Source organism: Drosophila teissieri, chromosome 2L (genome assembly GCF_016746235.2).
Source record: "Drosophila teissieri strain GT53w chromosome 2L, Prin_Dtei_1.1, whole genome shotgun sequence".
NCBI lineage: Eukaryota > Metazoa > Arthropoda > Insecta > Diptera > Drosophilidae > Drosophila > Drosophila teissieri.
Window position 1 is genome coordinate 11,131,937 of NC_053029.1, and position 20,913 is coordinate 11,152,849.

At 43.3% G+C, this 20,913-nt stretch overlaps 3 protein-coding genes across 3 annotated transcripts; 2 read left to right on the forward strand and 1 right to left on the reverse strand.

Moving 5' to 3' along the window:
• Positions 1-2,429: 2,429 nt before the first annotated feature.
• On the forward strand, positions 2,430-4,690 carry LOC122626385 (extensin). The gene is made up of 3 exons (XM_043806628.1): positions 2,430-2,555; positions 2,660-2,880; positions 4,336-4,690. Exons 1-3 carry the CDS (start codon positions 2,538-2,540, stop codon positions 4,688-4,690), a joined length of 594 nt encoding a protein of 197 aa, XP_043662563.1. The 5' UTR covers positions 2,430-2,537.
• A 645-nt stretch (positions 4,691-5,335) lies between these two features.
• LOC122626375 (accessory gland protein Acp29AB) lies at positions 5,336-6,261 on the reverse strand. Its single transcript, XM_043806618.1, has one exon. It carries the CDS (start codon positions 6,235-6,237, stop codon positions 5,413-5,415), a length of 825 nt encoding a protein of 274 aa, XP_043662553.1. The 5' UTR covers positions 6,238-6,261; the 3' UTR covers positions 5,336-5,412.
• A 1,928-nt stretch (positions 6,262-8,189) lies between these two features.
• LOC122626648 (kinesin-like protein CG14535) lies at positions 8,190-16,740 on the forward strand. The gene is made up of 7 exons (XM_043806978.1): positions 8,190-8,285; positions 9,936-10,342; positions 11,693-12,032; positions 12,911-13,147; positions 13,842-14,432; positions 14,593-15,637; positions 15,790-16,740. The coding sequence occupies exons 2-7, from the start codon at positions 10,001-10,003 to the stop codon at positions 16,634-16,636; spliced, it is 3,402 nt and encodes a 1,133-aa protein (XP_043662913.1). The 5' UTR covers positions 8,190-8,285; positions 9,936-10,000; the 3' UTR covers positions 16,637-16,740.
• The last annotated feature ends 4,173 nt before the right edge of the window (positions 16,741-20,913 follow it).

The window sequence follows — 20,913 nt, forward strand, 5'->3', positions numbered from 1 at the left end:
TGAATGAACCTGCACCTGTTCCAACTTCGTGAATGCAGCATATTTTACCGCGACCAACGAATGATGATGATGACGATGGTTTTGAATGTGAAAGATGAGCGTGGAAAATTAAGGAAATGCAATCCGTGGACAGGGGAGCAAGTGCAGCCGCCGAAGATGAACAACAAAATCAACACAACCTGCCATTTGGCTAACGGCATATAAAGATGCCATCGAGGAAAATGACAGTCTCTGGCTCTGGCTCTGGCTCTGTGACTCTGTGACTCTCCACTTGTGACTCTCAACTGTTGCAAGTTGCAGTTGCAATACCGCTGCTGGGTATCTTACTCTGTTCCATGTCTACGGTGTACGGTCTACGGTGTCGTCCTCCGCTTGGCGCCACTGGTCACTGATTATGGCATTTCATAAAGTAAAATTCCGGCAGCAATTGAGCAGGAGTGGCCCCAAAATGCGGCCAAGGATCGCCTGCAACTGATGCAAAATGCTGATTGCCATTTATAGATTATGCGCATAAATCAGGGAAAAAGCTAGCTATTGCTTTTGGGGGCTATGAGCCATGGAAAAGTTGCAAAACATTTTGCCAATCATAATTTTATCCATCACTCTTCTCTAACGCAAATTGTCATGGCCGGGGCGTAAATTATTAAATAAGAAAAACAACCCAAAAACAACACTAAAACAAATTGAAGAAATTCAAAATATTGCAAAAACAAACACCAAACAAAAATGAGGAGAAAAATTAAATAAAATGCCTGTGCAGATGGGTCGACCCAACAAGAGCGTGAAGCTCATTATGAAGCTTCGTGGCCAAAACGCGGACAGCAATTACAAAAGCAACATAACCAGTAAAACAATAACAGTAACAATAATAATAACAACAAGCCAGGCCAAGTCAAGACAAGACACAGCAGACAACCCAAAAAAACGAAAGACCGAAAGAAGCTGGCTAACAAAAGGCCGAAAGAGCATGAAGAAATGAAATAAAACCAACACCAGACTCAGTCCCACTCCAGAGCACAAAACAATGCTTACCCCCATCCCATCCCATCTTATCCCATACCAAACCATACTGTACCATACCATACCATACTATGCCAACCCATTCCCCAAGACAGCGGGCCAAATGAGAGTGAATCCACATCCATTGAAATTGAAAGTGAATCGTGCCACACGATCCGATCCAGAGTCCAGACTTGGTTACGAGTCCACTGCGATTGGATCCTCCAAATGACCAAAATAACAATTTACACACATAAGCCACCTATATATAATAATGACACGATACATATAACAAAAATCAGAGATTTCAGGAAAAACCTTGTTTCTTTGGCAATCAGTTCGAAGGAGTTATACTCTGTGGTAAATCCACACAAATATTATAAATGATCTGTAGGAAAAAAACCCAAAACTCATAAAAAATTGCTATCTAAACTAGGAAATCTATTTTGAAAAGATAGTATACAATTCCTTACTTAGTGGTAGTAAATTTAGATCGACAGGTAAACTAAATATTATTATAATAAATGGACAAAATACTTATTGAGTTAAAAAGAACAAATTCAAGAGAACGTTTAATTAAATACAACTTTGATGGACTTAAATAAAATGAATTGTATGGATTTTAATTTAAATAATCTTTTACTTTGGCTGGCCAATTATTATTTATTTTTATTTATTTCTATAAAATTGTATTCATAAGTGAACTGTCAAAAAGGAGGTTTCAAATATTCTTAGCTTAAACAGAAGTCGTTTCAACTGAGGTTACTTGAAGAAACCTTTTATTGTTTCCCTTGAAAATAATGGACCCTTAAAATAAAAACTGTTGTGTATTCCAGCAGCTGAGTGACTTCAGAAATAACAACCATACATCCATAAAAACCTATTTGATGGCCTTGCTGCCTCAAGCTTAATTGTACATGCACTGCACCTTTCAGGTTCCTTATTTTCCCCTTGAAAATAATCCTAGTTGGCCCAAAAACAAAAAACAAAAACAGTCGACCGCATGCTCGAAAAACCACGAAAAAGAAGCAGTTAATCGAAGGAGGAAAACCAAAAGCCAAGAAATGGTCAGCAGACGTTGCAGTTTCGGTTGGCTTCGCGGTCGCCGTTTGCATCGCAGCCAGGAGGTGCAGCCTCTGTTTCCCCACCAGATCATGACTGGCCAAACTTTGGACTTGGCTTAAACATTTCAATTTCTTCATGGCTACATGCTGCTGCCGCTCTTTGCCAACTGCTCAGCCAACTTTGCCGACTTGGCCGACTGCTCCGTCGACTGAGGCAGCAGCTGAGGCAGCTGAGGCGACTGCGGCGACTGTAGCAGCAGCGGTCTTGATCGTCGTCTTGAATTTTACTTAATTTTTATTTCACGCGCTGCGCCGCTATAAAAGAAACTGCAACAATCGTTGTGGCATGCAGTAAGAGGTTCCGCGTCGAAGCAGCACCACATTACCAGAGTAATCGACAGCCAGTAGCACCTAGGAGCACCTGGAGCAGTGACAAAACTCGAAACGGATATAGCCGAACTAAGCCGCCCGAAAATGCAGTCCAGTTGTGTGGTATGATCATGTGACCAAAAACCAAAATCCAAAATCCGAAAACCAACCAAGTGACCGTGATGGACCTCGCTTAATGCTGTGTTCTCCTCCGTTCTCGTCCGCAGTTAGTGGTCCTCTTGGGCCTAGCTGCCCTGGTCGCCGCTCGTCCAGAGCCGCCTCGTGACTCGTACAGTGCGCCCCCCTCCAGCAGCTACCAGCCCAGTGGACCCAGCGGGGGCTACGGCGCCCCTGCGCCCCAGTATGGACCCCCCCAGCAGGCGCCGGTGGTCCACAAGCACGTCTACGTCCACGTTCCCCCACCAGAGCCGGAATACCAGGCACCCAGGTGAGTACCAGGATCAGTGATCCTTTAGGATAAGACATAAGATCACAGAATCGTGAGTAAAATGGTTAAACTGCGTTCAACCCCAAATTTCTCAACAAAATATATATGTACATGTTAGGTTACAATTTGGATACTTTAGATGATCATCCCTTAAACTTTAAAGATACTTTCACCTAAGATGTTATTTCAGACACATTCAGTATGATCAGAAAAGATCCTTGCTTAAGAGTTTTCGTATGAGTAAAATTATGGATATTTGCTTAATTGTCTCAGAATAGAAGGCACTCTACACAATTTAAAGTTCTTTCTAGTGGTCCGGAAGCAATAGAGAATTTCTTTTGATAAGTCGTACAATATGTATTTTCCATTCCTACGAAATCATTTCGAATTAGTCACACCCCTTATCCATCCCACTTTTGTTTCGACTCGCGTGATTGGGAGCGGTTACAAACGATCTCGCTTTATTTGTCTTGTTCCACTTAAGATTGGCAAAAAATGGGGGGAAAAACACATTGTTGTGTTATGAGCATATAATCCACGGCACTTATGCAGATTCTCTCACAATTCATCGGCGTAAGCCACCCAGTGCCGCCAACTCCCAAAGATAATAAGTAGACAAATGTTGCAAGACCAGCAAGACCAGCCGGCAATCATCTAATCCAGCTCAGGGCCCTTTTCCACAGCTGTTGCCTCATTTCCAGGGTATTTAGGGGGTCGCTTTAATGGAGGAGTAACATTATTTAATACCCGCGAAAACGAAAGCCATCCAACTTTCCTCTCTTCTCGCTGATACAATGTTTTCTGTCGTCTTCTGCCTGCCTGTTTTCAATTGGAGTTGGAAGCAATGTTAATTACCCCGAGAGGGGAATGATATGGCTTTGCAGACCGCCAAACCGTGACTAAAGCGTTACCTAAGCTCGCCACAGCCGCAGCACTTGTTTATGTATATCTCAGTACCATTTCCAAGCAAATTATCAGACGCAGAGGGACAGGAACGCGATTACCATAGGGAGCTTTATGTAAACCCTCGTCTCGAGGCGGTTGTTGTGACAATCGCTGTCATCGTCACAATAGTCATCAACATCATCTGATTAGCAAAACTGACAGGCAGCTGCAGTGGGTCCACCATTGTCGGGAGGTCACCAGTTTCGGGAGGTCACCATTTATGGGCATGCCATTTGCATGCCCCTCCAAGAGAAACTCCTTTCTCCCGCCTCTCGGTATTTGTTCGTTGAAAAATGCAAGGTTATAGGAAGTGTGGAAAGCCATTAAACCCTGGCCACCTGCAATTCGAAATTCGGTATTCGGTATGCAAATTGATTTAAGCCGGAAGCGTAAGTCCTGCACCTAAGCTGGAAATACATTGAACTTAAAAACCAAAGTACTTTAAAAGACGTTTAAATTACCTAAGTATTCTATGGCTTTAATAAATAAATTTTCAAATGTTTTTACCAGGAAACCCCTGTACGTGCCACCCCCGCAGAAGCACTACAAGATCGTGTTCATCAAGGCGCCATCTCCACCTGCCCCGACCGCCCCTGTAATCCCACAGTTCCCACAGAACGAGGAGAAGACCCTGGTGTACGTGCTAGTCAAGAAGCCGGAGGAGCAGCCGGAGATCATCATCCCAACGCCAGCTCCCACCCAGCCCAGCAAGCCGGAGGTGTACTTCATCCGCTACAAGACCCAGAAGGAGGAGACCGGACCCTATCCCAACAGTGTGGCGCCTCCAGCACCCGAGTACGGAGCACCAGCTGCCCCGCCCGCACCCTCTGCTCCCAGCAGCCCGTATGGGGCACCATCCCACTAAGCGATCCTGTCCAATCCGAATCCGAATTCCGATTTGCTTATCTCAACCCAACTCATGGCAAACTGCATATCTTATGTGTATTGTATTATTTTCTGTTTCAACGACCTTAACGCGTGACAAAGTTTACCAAGCAACGAATATCCCCCATTCCCCCAGCTCAAATAGGTATTACTCCTGGAAATGAGTAATTCTTACCTCTGAAGTTGTTTCTACCTGATGTACGAGAAGTATGTTTTCCATCTAGGCTGTTTGTTTCAAATTGTTTGTTTAGTCTTAAGTTTAGATCTTTAAGCGAACGATGCGTTATACACTCACACAAAACACTCGATACACTCACTGCGAGCTAGCCTTAGTTATCGATAGAGATATCGATCCTGATACCGATTAACGATATATACGACGTGGTAAATGATTTTCATCAGAAGCGCATTTTCAAGTAGGCAATTTACACCAATTTCATATTGCACTTTTCGCACACGATTTGTCATTAAATAGAATGTGCGAAACACTCGAAAAGCAACAAAAAAAATGAAGATTAGAATAATACTCAAGTATATAATGTTAAAAAACACAAAACATCAATGGCTAAATAAAAGTTTAACGAATTATCTTTACAAAATGGATATATTTTTGTATTTTTCCGCATTGCAAATCAAAGCATACTCGTATGTATAAATATATATAGAATTATATAAGCAATATAACGACTTATATATTTGTGTTTATAATGTATTATCATCTGCCTCGCAAATGAACTTGTGTTCAGCAGTACAGCCATCAACCCACATGCCACCGTTATGTATAGTAACGCAACGCTGATCTTCATGGTTGTATCTGGGCTCCCCCGGTTTCCATTTCAGAAAAGGTGCTTTCTTTCCGGAGGACACAGATATGAAATCGTACTTTGCCGCCTGATCGTTAATGCCAATCTTATAGCTTTCACTTTCGTTCAGTTGTGAAACGATAGCATCAAAGTCGTCTTTGTTTAATATTGAGGCGAGACTACCTCCCATTTGCTTACATGCGCTTAAAGCAGTGGTCCAGTTTGCTTTAACGTTGTTTTCGATGTACAAATATCTCGACCCGATTAGCTTGAATCGTTGTGAAATTCTCAATCGTCTAAGATCATTTTGTATACTAGTCAAGGCTTCCTGTATGCCAGATAGCTGACCCTCCATCTTGAGTTGTTTGCTTTCCACCCCATTGATCCTGTTCCCGATGTCCTCCGCAATGATCTTCTTCCACGCTTTCGTAAGCGATGTCTCCTGGCTTTCAATCTGTTTCCGAATATCCGTCTGACGGCCCTGTATTTCTTCCAGCTTAGCCTTGGTTAGGTTATTGTCAAGGTTGCATGTTTTCCACTGCTCCTGGTGCTTGGAAATGTGATCGATTAGCGGCATCAGTGCGGTGAGGCAGAATTCACCGCATTGATTGGGAGGATCCTGCAATCGGCACACGAAACGACCGGGGTCCTCTGATCCTGACGGGGATGCATTCAGAACTATTGCAATAGTTGCGTAATATAGCAGAGCCTTCAGCTGGAACATGCTTAGCAAATTGAACCTCTGGAGACGAACGTTTACAAAACACTGAATGTGAATTCCTGAATGGCTGCCGTCCGAAGGGTACAGCAATATTGTTGATAAGAATTTATAAATACATACTGGACAAATAAAATACTGACTATTTCCAGCTTACGATAAAAATAATTTGCATTTTTTCTTTAAAGATAATTATTGTTATTATAATGGCAAGCCAGAAGTCGTTTGTGAGAAAAACGAACTTTTTTGTATAAAACTTGAAGTGGGCATGTAATTAAATTAATAAATAATTTAAGCAGAAAAAACTCACACTGTTGTAGCTTATAAAAATATTTTTTGTTTTTTCAAGTTAAGTCTACGTAACGTTTTCGTACATTGAATGCAAGTTTAGCTCTCCAGATTCAAACTATAACGCCTGTGGCGTTGCCACCTTATGCACGCCCGCCAGATGGCGCCGCAAACTGGCTCCCAAACTGTACGAAAGTGCGCACCAAACTGTTTATCTCCATTCACCGAACTTGAGCTTTGTTTTGTTTGTTTGTTTGCGTTTTATTTTCTTTGGCGCCTGCATTGCATACAATTTGATTTGCTCGATGCGGAAAACCCATTTCCGCGGAATTTCCCTCAAGTTTTATGATAATTAGTAGCGAAACACCTTAAAGCGGATTGGATTACAGTCGTTCTCCTGCAGCCACCTTAATAACAATCAGCCAGGTCCACTTTAATTGAGCCGTTACCGTTGTCCACTTGGTTAAAAAAGAAACAAAATAAGGGAAAATAAAGGTAAAGGTAAATCCGGACAAACCCCTTCCATTCCCGTGCACACATGCTTTTAAACCCGAACACACACTCAACAGCTCCTTCACGAGCCTGCCAAATGTAAGCGAACTTAAAAACACATCGTTTGCATTTGGACCCCCCTTCCACTCACCATTCACCACTCACCCACCCATCCACGAAAAGCCCCATCATCACCCCACGCCCATTCCGCCCCCGCCTGAAAAAGCCCCCTCCATCAGCAGAAACTCCAAGCGGCACTTAAGTGACGCTCCAGCAGCTCAACTATCACCGTGTTCGCATTCCTTTTATTCCAGGTACTCACGCAGAAAAAAGGTATATTGTATCTGCACTATTGCATCGCAGAGGTAGTAATAGCTACGGATTGCAATCTATGTGTAATTATAACCTTATTATTGTTTATACAACGTATTTATTGGGAACTCGCCATATGAAACTATTTTAAAAATGTATAAACAGATATTTGTAATCTTTTTATTAAGCTAAAAACGTACTAAAAAGTGCCTAAAAAATGTAACAATGAACCTATAAATAGTGAAACATCTAGGCCTCATGTTTTTTAGTTTATACTCGGAAAACCGTATGTTTATTGTTTTAAGATTAAGAAGTGATAATTAATAGTTTATAAAAATCGCCTGACCACGAACACTTTATAGTAAAGACGAGGTATCACTCTATTTTGATGTTCCTGGCCAGTGAGCATTTTGACGTCTACAATATAAACATCATTTAAGCTGTTTCTTTTGTTTTAGCCTCGCTGATTTTGTTTACCTGAGCCTCAAAAGCCGCTGTCGTTGGCCGAAGGAAAGAGATTTTCCGGAAGAGAGTGAAAGAGTGAAAGTACGACCACCCTTGGGGTCAGAAATGTGGCGTTACCACACGCGATTCGCTCTTTCTTCTGGCACGCCTGCGCCAAAGAGAGGCGGAAAACTTTTGGGAAATTCAGGCTCAGACCGAAGACCAAAACCGAAACCGAAATGGAAACCAAAAAACCCGACTTCAGTTGCCATTGTAATGCCAACGCAATCGGCACGCGTTTGGCTTTCGCGCCTGGCGGGATTTTTATTTATTATTCGCTGAAGTGACAAGCCAACACAAGAGAAAAACAACAAAGCTCGCTGAGAATCGGGGAAAATCCCAGTGTGTTGGATAAAGTATATAAATCATGTGCGAGGAAATCAAGGCAATTCGGAAAGTCGACGGAGTTGAGCCAAAGATGAAATCAACAGCGAGAAATTGCCAGTCATAAAAAAAGGGTTTGTGTTTGTTCCTGTTTCGTGTGTGTTTGCGTGCTAGTGTGTTTGTGTGCTTGTGTGTGTGTGTGTGTGTTGTGCCAAAAGGGAAATCCCTTAACCCCCCACTAACCCGCAGGACTCTTAACCCCTGACTTCAGCTAGACTCCCCTATTGTGCGTCGTGTACAATTAGAAGGCATTGCCAATCGATATGTGTGAAAAGCCAAAGCTAAAACTCAAAAGGTGGACGACGCCAGTCCTCCAATAAAAAGCGAACTCCAACCGGGCAGGCAAAAGAAAATAAGGGACAAACCCATAGAAAAGAATGGAAAAGCTACCGAAGACCAAAGAAGTTCCCTCCAGTTGGCAGGTGCGCGTAGCCTGAAAAATGAAGTTGAACCGACCCGAAGTTGTTGCCTGTCATTCAAAGGGAATGGCAATGGAATGGCAATACAGAAGAGGCCAGCGTGGATGGGATGAGGAATGGATGGAGAAGTAGGACTGGCAATCGGGGGACAATATTAATGAAAGACGATGCAAAAACGTCACGTTTCCCCAGTCAAATTGAAATAATAATGAAGGCATTGAAGAAATGTCACGGCTCGCGACTGACAAGGACTGACTAAAAAAGGAAGAAATCCCATGGAATTTGCATGAATATCTCAAAAATGAAGTTGAGCACAACGAGTAAAGTTAATAATTTCAACGATATAAAACATATCAAGCTTGATAAGAAGCATGCCCCAAAAGCATGCCATTTCGAGGGGAAACGCACATCTGAGTTTGAGTGACACGCCTAAGAAAAAGCATCCCAAAGGAACATTTCAAAGACATTAAGGCGGTTCCTCAGAGAACTGAAATAATAACTAAATTAAACTCAATAATAAAGAAAATAAAGATGTAGAACAAGATAAACATGAAAGAAATATATATAACAAGTTTTAATTTAAGGTATTCAAAGCAAAACTACAATTGAATACATATAACCGATTTTAAATGAAAACATAAAAAAGTTATTAAATAATTACCATACAATAACAAAGTCCTACTGTTCTAGGTAATAGAATGCAAAACCTGCAAACACTTTATAGCACCAACAAAGAACTGAAAATTGTTAAAAGTCTGGGCTTAAAACTTTTAATAGCCGAAAGGAACTCCAAAGCGTGTACATAAACTTTTCAAATAGAATTAAACCGATGTGAAATACGACTGTCCCAAAAGAACACTAGACACTAGACAACGAAGCGCATAATTTCCCACCATAAAAGCCCAAGCAAATTCAACATAAATTTGATTTTATGCACAAGATGCTACAAGTGAATAAAACACGAGCTTAGTGACAGTGACAGTGCGAGCGTGATAGTGATGATAGTACAGTGAAGCATATGCCCAATAAACAGATGGCCCATAACCATAAAGCGAAAGTGTTATGGCCATTACCGAAGGGCAAGGACCCTTCTCTCTGTTCCAGGACCAAATAACTTATGCCCATCGGCCCGAACCGAAATCGCAATTTATGACAGGCCCGGCAACTATTTAAGGAGCCATAAAACCCCCGAAAACAAACAAAGTTTATGGGGAGTGACGATTGCATTTTAAGATCCCCGACATAAAACAAAAGCCAGGATTTGGGCCACTTATTAACTCCCAATTTTATTCGTTTCCCCAAAAGGAAACGCAAGTGCTTCCAGCAATAAACTTCCACCGCCAACTGTGGCGACCAATAGTCAAGGAACCATGGCCACCAGTACGTCAAACATGCCCCGCAACGGTGGCTTCTGTGGTGCACTGCAGCGGGCCCCGCCGCCGATGCCACCAACTCTCATCCGCCGCCTGAGTAGCCGGGAGTGCTACGGAGTGGGCAAGGTGAAGGTCATGCTGCGGGTGGCGGACCGGGACAGGAACTCCGGCGGAACGGAGCCGGACTTTATGGCCTTGGACAAGAAGAAGCGACAGGTCACGCTCACCGATCCGAGAACCGCGTGTCCACCGCCCCAGGCTGCCCAGGAACGGGCACCCATGGTGGCCGCCCCCAAAATGTTTGCATTCGATAACCTCTTCACCGCGGAGGATAAGCAGGTGAGTTTCGCCTGGTTAAATTATGAGCTTAGTGGAAATCTGAAAAAAGTGCACATTCACTCATGGATGTCGATTCCATTTAGCTAAATCATCTATAAATTTAGATGTCAAAAATATATGAAAAAATCTTAAAAAAACAATCAGTTTATAGATAGAAACGAATTTTTCTTAATAAACTTCCAATAAGGCTGAAATATATAATTATTACAAAATTAATTAAGTTTAAGCATTTTAAAAATCGTGTAAAAAAAATGTTGTTAAAAAGTGCATCGTTCTTATTTTAAGTAGGTCCATTGATAGAATCAATATTATTATAAATCATATCATTTGGTTACTTTTACTTAAAGGTAAATAGATAATTTTGTTAAAAGTTAAACAACGGCAACCGTTACCAAGTAATCTAAATATTTGTTTGGTTACTGTTGACACAAAGTATCATTTATGTGGCAAATAAACCATATTAACAGCTATTAATTCTTGATAAACAAACAAGAAGCCCAGCTAATATACTGTTAAATACAATATTGACAATAAAACCATTCGTTATGTACATAAATCTAAAAAACTTCCGCCAGCTGAGAGTTAACACTTTGCCAGTGTACTTTCCTTTTTAAATCAACAAAACTTTCCAGACTTCTCGCGATGTTATTTGCCTTCAGAAAAATTTCCCTAACGCAAATATTGAGTTGCAATTACAAAAGTTAAATTGACCGTGGGAATCCTTTTGTGAGTAGCGAAAAAATAACAAAGGCACACATCTGTGCGTTATATGAATAAATTGCGCAAACAGAAAATGTCTCGATTTTGTCTCGAAACCTTGCCATTTAACTTGTTAAGAGATTACAAAAGAGGTGTTAGTAATTCCAGAATATAACAAGTCACCGCAAAATACCGCAATCAATCTTCATAATTCATAGCAAGCCAAGTTCGTTTCCAAGATTTATGACCCTCGAAGTGCAATCACTCATAAGGCAATCCCTCAGACCGAACGAAAGAAATACCCCCAATAGAATTAACACATACGCGCATTGTCCTGCCCCATCGGATCTAATCAGCAATCGAATTAACCCCGCAATCGAACCCAATTCCAGCCATTAAAGAGAGCCCATTAGTATGCCCTGTTAGCCACCACCCACTGACCGCCACTCCACACCTATTCGCTTGCTATAAACAGTAAGAAAAACGATTGGTGATTGTAGTCATTTTGTAAATGTTTAAATGTATATAACTAAACTTATATTTTATAAACTTTTTGAAAATATTATACACCCAAATATATTACAAATTAAGTTCCGAATCGAAATTGATCAATATTTTAACATTTTTCTCTCTGTGCATCGTATATTCCAGGCGGATGTGTGTGCATCGGCGCTGAGCGAAGTGATACCCGCCGTGCTCGAAGGCTCCGATGGCTGCCTGCTGGCCATGGGATATCCTGCCACCGGCCAGGCCCAAACGGTGTTGGGCGAGCTGGGCGGTGGTGGTGGGAGTGGGAGTGGGAGTGGCAGTGGCAGTGGGGGGGCGTGTTCCCTGGGAGCAGCCCCCTGCGCCATCGCCTGGCTGTACAAGGGCATCCAGGAGAGGCGGCAGAAGAGCGGAGCGCGCTTCTCGGTGCGGGTCAGTGCCGTGGGCGTCAGTGCCACCAAGCCGGATGCGCTCTCGCAGGATTTGCTCATCTCGCATGCAGCCGGTAAGCATATGGCAGACAGCAGTGGCCTTTGACCAGGATCGCGGGTCCATGGCACAACGCTTCCAGGTCAACTACTAACTGTGCCACTATTTATTAAAAGCTGAACGCAGTCCTTCCTTTGCAAGAAATAATTGTCCTTAGGATTTTATTTGATTTTTACGGGCTAAATGAATGTTTTTGCATTTATAACTTTACTGCACACTTGAAGATACTTTTATTGCCGCACAAACAGTCAGTAAAATAAACAATAAGGTCTTAAAATATGAGCCTTCAGCTTAACAAGGATTTTGTACTATAAGTAGAAATATACATAAATAATTAACTTTTTTAAAAAGCATAATCAAGCCATACATATATGTATGTATATACAATATTTAAGTTTCTTAGCTAATCGAGATGAAAAGTTAACTTAATTAACTAGCTAATATTGTTCGGGTGTGCTTGCTTCTAGTTGCCTTCTTTAACGGATCTTTGCTTAACTTGGCCTTTTCCTTTAATTTTGGGCAGTTAGCGCTGGCAACTGGTCCACCTGTTAGATGCCAGCGGGCAGAATTGGCGGCAGAATAAATGGCTCCGCTGTGGGCGGGTGCAGGGGGCGTGGCGTGGCGTAATGTTGCCCCTGGGCCAAACAATGATGATGATGACTGGGGCGGGTCGGGGTCGTAACTGGCCCAATTTGAATAAACTTAACCTGGGCAGCCCCACTCCCCCACCTTCTTATCATCAACGGAACAGCACCCCCGCCTTATCCCCGTAGAATACGGCGTTTATTCCCACATAAAACCTAATGCCCTTTTCATTCACTCCCCGCTTCTTGTGTTCTTCTGTTTTTTTCGGTCTCAATACTGGAACTCCTGGCTCCGACTACGGCTACACAGAATCTGACGACTCCCCGGGGATTTATTTGCGTGACGACTTCCTTGGCGGTCCAACGGAACTACGTGCACCCACCGCCGAGCGTGCGGCCCTCTTTCTCGACTCTGCGCTCGCCGGACGCTTAAAAAGTTCCGGTTCCACGGCATCTGGGAGTACTGGATGTGCCGCCGCCCCCTTGGAGTCCGCCCTCATATTCACGCTGCACGTCTACCAGTACAGCCTGTCCCGCAAGGGAGGTGGTAAGTGTCCGACACATTGTTGTTGCCCTGCCCTGTTAGTGTAAGTTCTGGAGCAGTAAAGCTTGTAAAAATCATAAAATATGGCAGCAGCTACAATGTATTGCATAGTTACAGTGCAGCTAGCATAACTTTAATATCTATCCGCAAGGGGAAAATGGCAGAAATTGTATCTTTAGTCTATTTATTCAAATATTTTTGAACACTATTTTCATACCCTGTATAAACTCAACTTCACTTAGCTTCTACTAACTTAGACTAAAAATTGTCAGAAAGGTTGTGAAACATTTTACTACTAAGCTAGTGTATTTCATTCTTCGGCTTGCAAAGCGTTCACTTTTCCCTGCTATTGCTTTTGTTGCTGCCACTTTTGTTGCTGCTGCCACTCAAGTGGCCCGCTAAATGCTTCACTACCACTAGACGGCAGCGCCATTAAAGTGTCGCATTTCCTCCACTCCAACACCCAACGCCACCCCCATTTAAACCCACTCCCACCCACTTGCCTTTTATGCAAACACAGGGAGAAATGGAACGAAATAGCAGTTATGCATATGTATTATATCAACTGATTTTTACGAGTGTTGACTCAAAACCAAAATTGACAAATTGATAAACTATTTTTGTTAAAAGTTTATTAAATAAGATGGAACTTTAAATTGATGCGAACACTTGCTGTCAATATTTTCTCTCTGTGCAGTGGCTGGCGGCCGGAGCCGTTTACATATCATCGACCTGGGCGGGTGTGCGAATCGCAGCGGGGGACTGCCGCTGTCGGGGATCGGCAACATACTGCTGGCGATACTATCCGGCCAGAGGCATCCCCCACACAAGGACCACCCGCTGACCCCGCTGCTCAAGGACTGCCTGGCCCCCATCACCTGCCATGTGGCCATTGTGGCCCATGTGCGACCGGAGCAGAGCTACCAGGATGCCCTCTCCACCATTCAAATCGCATCCCGAATTCATCGCCTGCGTCGCAGGAAACATCGTGTTCCCATGCCCTTGGCTGTGGGCTTGGCCCAGGGACTCGGCGGCAATGGCTCCTCAGCGGGATCGGGTGCGGATCCCTCCAGTTCGGAAATCTCCGCCTACACTGTCATCTACATGGGACCCAATGACGATGCCACGGATGGGGAACATCCGCCCGTATATCTGCCATCGCTGACTGCGGGGGATAATCGCGGGGTGATGAGCAAAGCCCTCAAGGGGAGTGGGCTGGAGAAACCCCTCTCGAAGTCAGCCTCCAACAGTCCCATGATGATGAAAAAAGCCCTGGCAGCGGAAAAAGGTAAAACACTTACCTTGTATAAAAGATAATCTGACAGTTTCCATGCGGCATAATTTATTTTGCCAGAATGTTTGGTGCACTTAACCTATGTATTTCTACCATCAAAGTCATTTTACATGTTTAGTTATATTCCTCATATTTATTTTCTTTCCAATTGCAGCTAAAAAGCTGCCGGGAAGCCACACGGGCAGCTTAAAGCGTCAGGCGGGAGCGGGAGCCTGCTCCTCCCCAACGATTGCCCACGAGCAGCCACAAGTGCAGGCCATGGGTTCGCCGATACCGATACCACGGCACATGGTGTCCAAGGGTTCGATGGTGCCCTCGCCGAAGGGATCGCCCATGCGAAGAGCCCATCCGGGAGCGGCTCTCGAGCAGCTGGAGGCGGGAATGCGGAAAATAACGGAAGAGCAGTGGATCGATGGACCGCGAGTGTCCAGGGCCAAGGTGGCGGAAGCTCGTCATCTGATGAGGGAGGGTAATCATGTGAAGCAATGCGAAACCTGGGGGGATGGTCCCAAGTCGCAGTCCTGCAGATCCCTGACAGCCGGCAATCTTCCAGCAGCCGGTGGCAGTCAGGCGCAGGGCTACGGGTTTATGGATGCCCACAAGAAGACCATGATTCGACAGTGGGTGGAGAATCAGACAACGCAAGTCTTCCAAAGTACAGTGTCCGCCAGTAATTCCCCCACTGCTCTGCACTGGAAACTCTCGCAGCTGAAGCAGAAATCGCTGGATCTACCAGACAGACCTGCTTTCAATCCGGAACCCTCCTTGGATCTCAATCAGCCGTGCTTCGAGAGTTTACCCCTCCTGGATCCTGCTCCACCGGATGGCGACGAGGACGAGGACAGCGGTCCCTCAGAGGTTCCCCCTGCTCTTCCACTGCTGGATGATCCCCTCGGCTCCAGGGACATCTCACAGGATAACCTGCACCGGATGCTCTCGCGGCATGTGTCCAGGGAACAGCTTCATGAGGCTGAACTGGTGGCCAGTCGAGCGTCATCCTCGCATCATCCATCCCAGCGGAGTATTGATTGTGGGCTGCAAGTCACAGAGGAGGAGATTGCCAGGACCATGTCCAGAGATCGGGATCACGATCCCAGTGCACATCCGCTATCAGCTCTGAGTCACTGCGACAACATCTCCTTCGTGGCCAGCTTCAACATGGCCTGTGAATCCTTCAGCGAGTGCGGCGAAAGAGCAAGGTGAGTTGAAGTACTTCTGGAAAGTAAATAAAGTTAAGAGTACTTAAAAACTTGAAAACTTGTGTAGCAGACAGATCTAAAGTTTCGGTGCTTAAAGATAGACTTTTTAATTATACTATTTCTGTGTCCTTTGTATATTTTATCATTGCCAGACAACAATTTGATCAGCTGGCTCGCCTGCATGAGATCTTCACCTCCCAACTGGCCATGGCCGAGGTCACGCCCTCCGCCGCCCTTTTCCGTACCGATATTGGAAGTGTGTTCAGTGAGCCCGTGTATCACTTCAATGTTGGCCAGAGTAGCGTTTGCAGCGAACCAGCCTACAGATTGACCCCCAGTCCGCCAAAGCAACCGTCGCACAGTCCAAGTCAAGGCTCACTGCCCAGCTTGAACGGCATCATGGAGATAGCAGGGATGGATGATTATGCTCTACTCCGCCAGCCAGACGGCGCCTCCGATCCCAATCTGCAGAAGGGAGAGAAGAGATTTACCCCACAGCACGATGATATTTGCGAACTGGATGAGAAATCCATGGCGGCGGCGGTGGGCAAGAGAAACTCTCTGGAGGATGCACAGCACAAGCTGAACGAGATCACGAATATCCTGCCCCTGGCTGCCCAATCGCGACTTCCCCTGCTGCCCCTGAATACCAGCTCCGAGGCCTACGACAGTGGTCACGATTCCAACTCCACTCCGAGGACTTCCAAGCACTCGGGCATATCCCGAAGGGCGGAGAGTGGCTATCACAGTGTGGCCACCGTGCGGGATTCGGATGAGAGTAGCTTCGCGTCCGGCATGTCCAAGGGTCAGCGGCATCGCATCACCGTCTCAGGAACGGGAGCAGTCACATCGGCGGGCATCGGAAATTATCAGAGGCAGTGCCACAAGAAGCGACATCGACAGGATCAGGCTGGCAACAATAAAGGCCTCTGCAACTGGCTCTTGACTCCCTTTTCCTGCACTTATCCAGAGACTGAGGGTGAGATCAGCGATTTTTAGAGAGCAACTAGCGACAAGCCACCGCATCCAAGTCCAAAACGCCCACCAAAAAACCACGCAAAGAACCGAGCTAGTCCAGCATTCAAAATGGCCAAACATAGACAAGCAAACAACGCATACCAAAAAGGAAAATATCATACAGTTTTAGGAAAACACGACTAGGTTGAGGTTTAAGGATAGAGGATCTTTGATAGCGACTGATTAACTTTTACTAGGCGACGGCTGCCACAACAAAAAACCAAAAACCAAACACAAAAACCAAAACAAATATACGACGCGAAGAAACCAACCAGTGGAAAAGAAATCATGCAATTTTAAAGTAATCTAATAACTAACCCAATTACCTAAATAACTCATAATAAGATCAGTGGACCTCGCGGCATGTGTAAGGCAGTTTAGAGCTCCTTTAAATGAAATTATGAAGTATCAACGGTTTTGCGATAAAGTAAGGTACACATATCTTTAGACCCATCTGTATTTATTTTTGCCGAATGTGCATTTTACAAAAGCATCACTTACTCTTGGCTAAACCATATCTTTGAAATATCACCTCTTATACAATTTTAAGTTTTGCCTTTCTACTGTCTTACACCTACGCGACCCACTGAATACGCTATAAATCAATCGAATCAATCACTCACTCACTCACTAAATACACGCATAAGTTCAAACGGGGCTTTAAATATCTTAAGTTGCCAGCTAGCATAATGATGGATAGTCGAGGAACACATTTCAAATTTGGAGGCCAAGGATCCCAGGATGGGATGGTGTACCCAAAGTTTGCGAAAAAGAAGTCTCGACTATCACTATTGTATCTATAATATAAATATTGAACATAAATATATTATTAACATAATCAGGCTACAATCACTATGACTTTACAATGCAGAGATACATCTATATACATACACTATATATACACGCAAACGTATTTATATACACACTCAATATACATACATATATCATATAGCTATTTATTGTTTAGTTTGGGTTATCTGTTCGGGCAGTCGATTTAAGATCAAGTATGCTAAATGTTGAATGTTTGCTTATTCAAACGATTTATTGCCAATTATAAGTTACAAAATGTTTAAATTAATTGTTAGTTAGCTAAAGTTATACACATCTACTACTAATCATGAAAAAGAGCGACAAGAACCAATGACTATAAAGCGAAACGGTTTTTGCACAGTAGACAAATGTTAAACATACAATTTTGTTGCCATTTTTGCCTAAATAAACTATGTTACAAAACGAAAAACGAACAAAATGAAAATAAAATGAAATGAAACCAAACGAAAGCATATGAAAAATTCAACAAAAAATAAAATAAATAAATTATATATTTATCAGAGATACATATACTATAAGGACGGCGAATCGATGGAGGATTTTAAGGAAACCTATTGCATATTCTATATAAATAACGTAACAAACATATTATACAAAACATAATGAATGCAAGCAAAATGAAAGACGCCCGGGGGTATGCAACGAATTGTGTTTGCCATCCGGGAATAGCTAAAATTTTGTGCCGCATTTTGTTCGTTTCGATTCGATCATCAAACTATAATTATAATTATCGACATTCCTTCATTGCCTTTTTAGTCAGCGTCATCAGCATAACATATAAACAAAGCGAAATGTCTAAGCCATGCAAACACACTAATTATATTGCATTATCCATACATATTTCGTACAATTATTATTCCACTTATCCAGCGTAGTTAATCACCCACGAAACCCGCTCTCGTATGCTTTAAATTAAAAACATAATCACCAAAAGCCCACAAGCCCACAATCCCACAATCCCAAAAACGCCCCCGCACTCACAACCCAAAATTCTTTCAACCAAACCCAAATTGCAATGTGCAACCTGGAAAATCCAACCTACGTACATATACTCGTACGATACATTCAAACATACATCTATGATGGAGTCGTCGACTTCGGCGCTGAATACAGACTAATTATTTTTTATAATATAAACAAATTGACAGCTGGTTTTATTGCTAACTGGGTGGGACATCCAATGAATGCGAAACGGGGGATGCTCCATGGAGTTGGAGTCGCTCTATGGAGGACCATGGTCCGTGCTGTTCCTGCCATTTGGCTGGAACGTTGTTTGCCTCAGTTGTCGGGCAAATAAAGTTGACGTTTTATAGATAGAGACATGTGCGATACACCCATCCAATGTGTGTCGTACATCTAAACGTGGCACCCCCGCGCCTTTGCCCCAAAAACAGATGATGGAAACGTGCGGGGCGGCGGCGAATCGTCGAACAATAAAACACGAAAAGGAGAGCAGAACTTTGCAGAACTGAAGTTTGTATACCCTGCCTGCCTAAAGGGGGAAAGGTTGAGTAAAGCATCCCTTTGAGGGGTAAGTATGTGGAAAAGTCAGGCAAATGTGTTTGCACTCCCCTCAATAAATACTGCAATCTTTTGTAGTTGACTGAAGAACCCTCCGTACAGATAAACAAAATCGAACCCAGCCATATCGGGTCCAGAATTACTTCAAAACTGTTTGCAATACAAATAGCAATCTTTTTCTAAAGAGCAAACATATTTTTTTAGAAGAGTGTATACTTTCAAAAAGATTTTTGTTTTAAGTTTGAAATTTATCAATTATTTAGTAAATAAAAAGGACGTGATTTTAAGCAAGAGAATCGTCTAGAAGGCAGGCAAACTTTTTAGATATTTTTTAGAAACCTATTTTATATATAATTCTATAACACATAAACCTGTTTATAAAGAATGTTCCATCGAATTATTGTTCCACAACTTTCGAGATACCCTCATCGCTTAGAGTACAACAATAAAATGTGTTGGCACCTTCTGGCAAATGCCGCGCGCTCTACAATGCGAAAAAGTCGTATAAGTAAAGTTCTGCCCCACCCCCCATTTACATCCTTCACTTTTCCCATCACCCCCGCCCCCCGACGAATTTTCCCCGTCCAAGAAGCCGGCAGCGATTTTTCTTGTTTGCTGCCTGCGTCTTCGTCCTTTGTCTGCCGCCCTTTTCATGTCGCTTTCCTCGCAAACGTCGCCATTTTTTGCAGCAGCAACTCCAAGGCTTCCCGCTTTTTGTACTTTTACAACCCTCTTATCGGGAAAACTTTAAATTTTCGCATTCGCAATTCGCAGTCACAAATGCAAATGATGCCCCGCCCACAAGCTACACTATTAGAAAAGTTATTAAGTTTGAAGTCGCAGGCTATTTGGTGATTTCTTGAAAGATTTGTTCTTATTTCTGATGCCAATAAAATACTTTTCATAATGAAAATGTCCTCTGAATAATGCAGTTTGGAGACAACATGCTAATTCAACTTTACAATGTATATAATAAGAAAAAAAACCCTCTGATAATATAATATATAAATTACAGATTCCTTTAAGGAATCTCTTTGACTTTTCTTTAGGTGTGGATACATTTGGGAGGGAAAATCACAGGAACGGGTAACTGCGGGATCCTTTGGCTGCTCGCAGGGAGTCTGTTCACCATATGTTGCCAATTGAGGCGAAAATCGAAAACTCGTCTATGCTGGAATTGTTTATGACCCCAGCGGATTGGGAGCATTGAGGGACTGACTTTCCTTTTGCCCCCCACACTGGCTCCTCCCCCCTTAGCGCATACCCCACCACCCCACCACCCAACTAACCCACTATTCCATCACCTTTTTCTGCTTTTCGCTTCAACTTTTTCCCATATTTCGCCGAGTTTTTCTGCTGTCGCCTTTTAATTATGGCTCGCAAATTATTTTCGAATTTTTCCATCATACTGCGGAAATAAATGTTGACTGCAATTTCCCTCCGTCCACCTTCCCCCCCGCACCATCCCTTCAACCCAATTCCGAACAGGATGGAAAAGGATTCGAACCATTTCTTGTATTTTTCCTGTCGGTTTTTCCTTTTTTTGCATTTTCCCCCTTATTTTTGTACCACTCGGTTTATTTATTTCGCCAGGTAGCAAGAGTTCCCAGAGTCCAGGACTCGGGAGTTGGAGTTTCCTGATGGAGTTCTGGTCCTGTTCTTGTTGCTGCTGTTGTTGTGACCTAAAAAAATATTCACACTCACTTCACTTGTCAAGTTGAATAAAGCAAAACGCTGCCCTGGAACCACGATGGGCGTTTCAGTGGGAGGAATGCGGAAAATAGTTATAGTTGGGAAGTGCAAAAAATTTATAGAAATTCGTATATGCAAATACAGCGCATTTCAGATTCGTAGTGCAGCTCGAGAGGATGCAATCTCAGCTCAAACAGACTTGAATAATAAGTCAT

Bases quoted from the DNA above. Each gene is read 5' to 3' on its own strand.
- LOC122626385 (XM_043806628.1), top strand. The intron at 2,881-4,335 runs GTGAGTACCAGG...TGTTTTTACCAG, and splicing joins CCGGAATACCAGGCACCCAG to GAAACCCCTGTACGTGCCAC.
- LOC122626375 (XM_043806618.1), bottom strand. From the start codon at position 6,237: ATGTTCCAGCTGAAGGCTCTGCTATATTACGCAACTATTGCAATAGTT.
- LOC122626648 (XM_043806978.1), top strand. From the start codon at position 10,001: ATGGCCACCAGTACGTCAAACATGCCCCGCAACGGTGGCTTCTGTGGT. The intron at 10,343-11,692 runs GTGAGTTTCGCC...CGTATATTCCAG, and splicing joins TCACCGCGGAGGATAAGCAG to GCGGATGTGTGTGCATCGGC. The intron at 15,638-15,789 runs GTGAGTTGAAGT...TATCATTGCCAG, and splicing joins GAGTGCGGCGAAAGAGCAAG to ACAACAATTTGATCAGCTGG.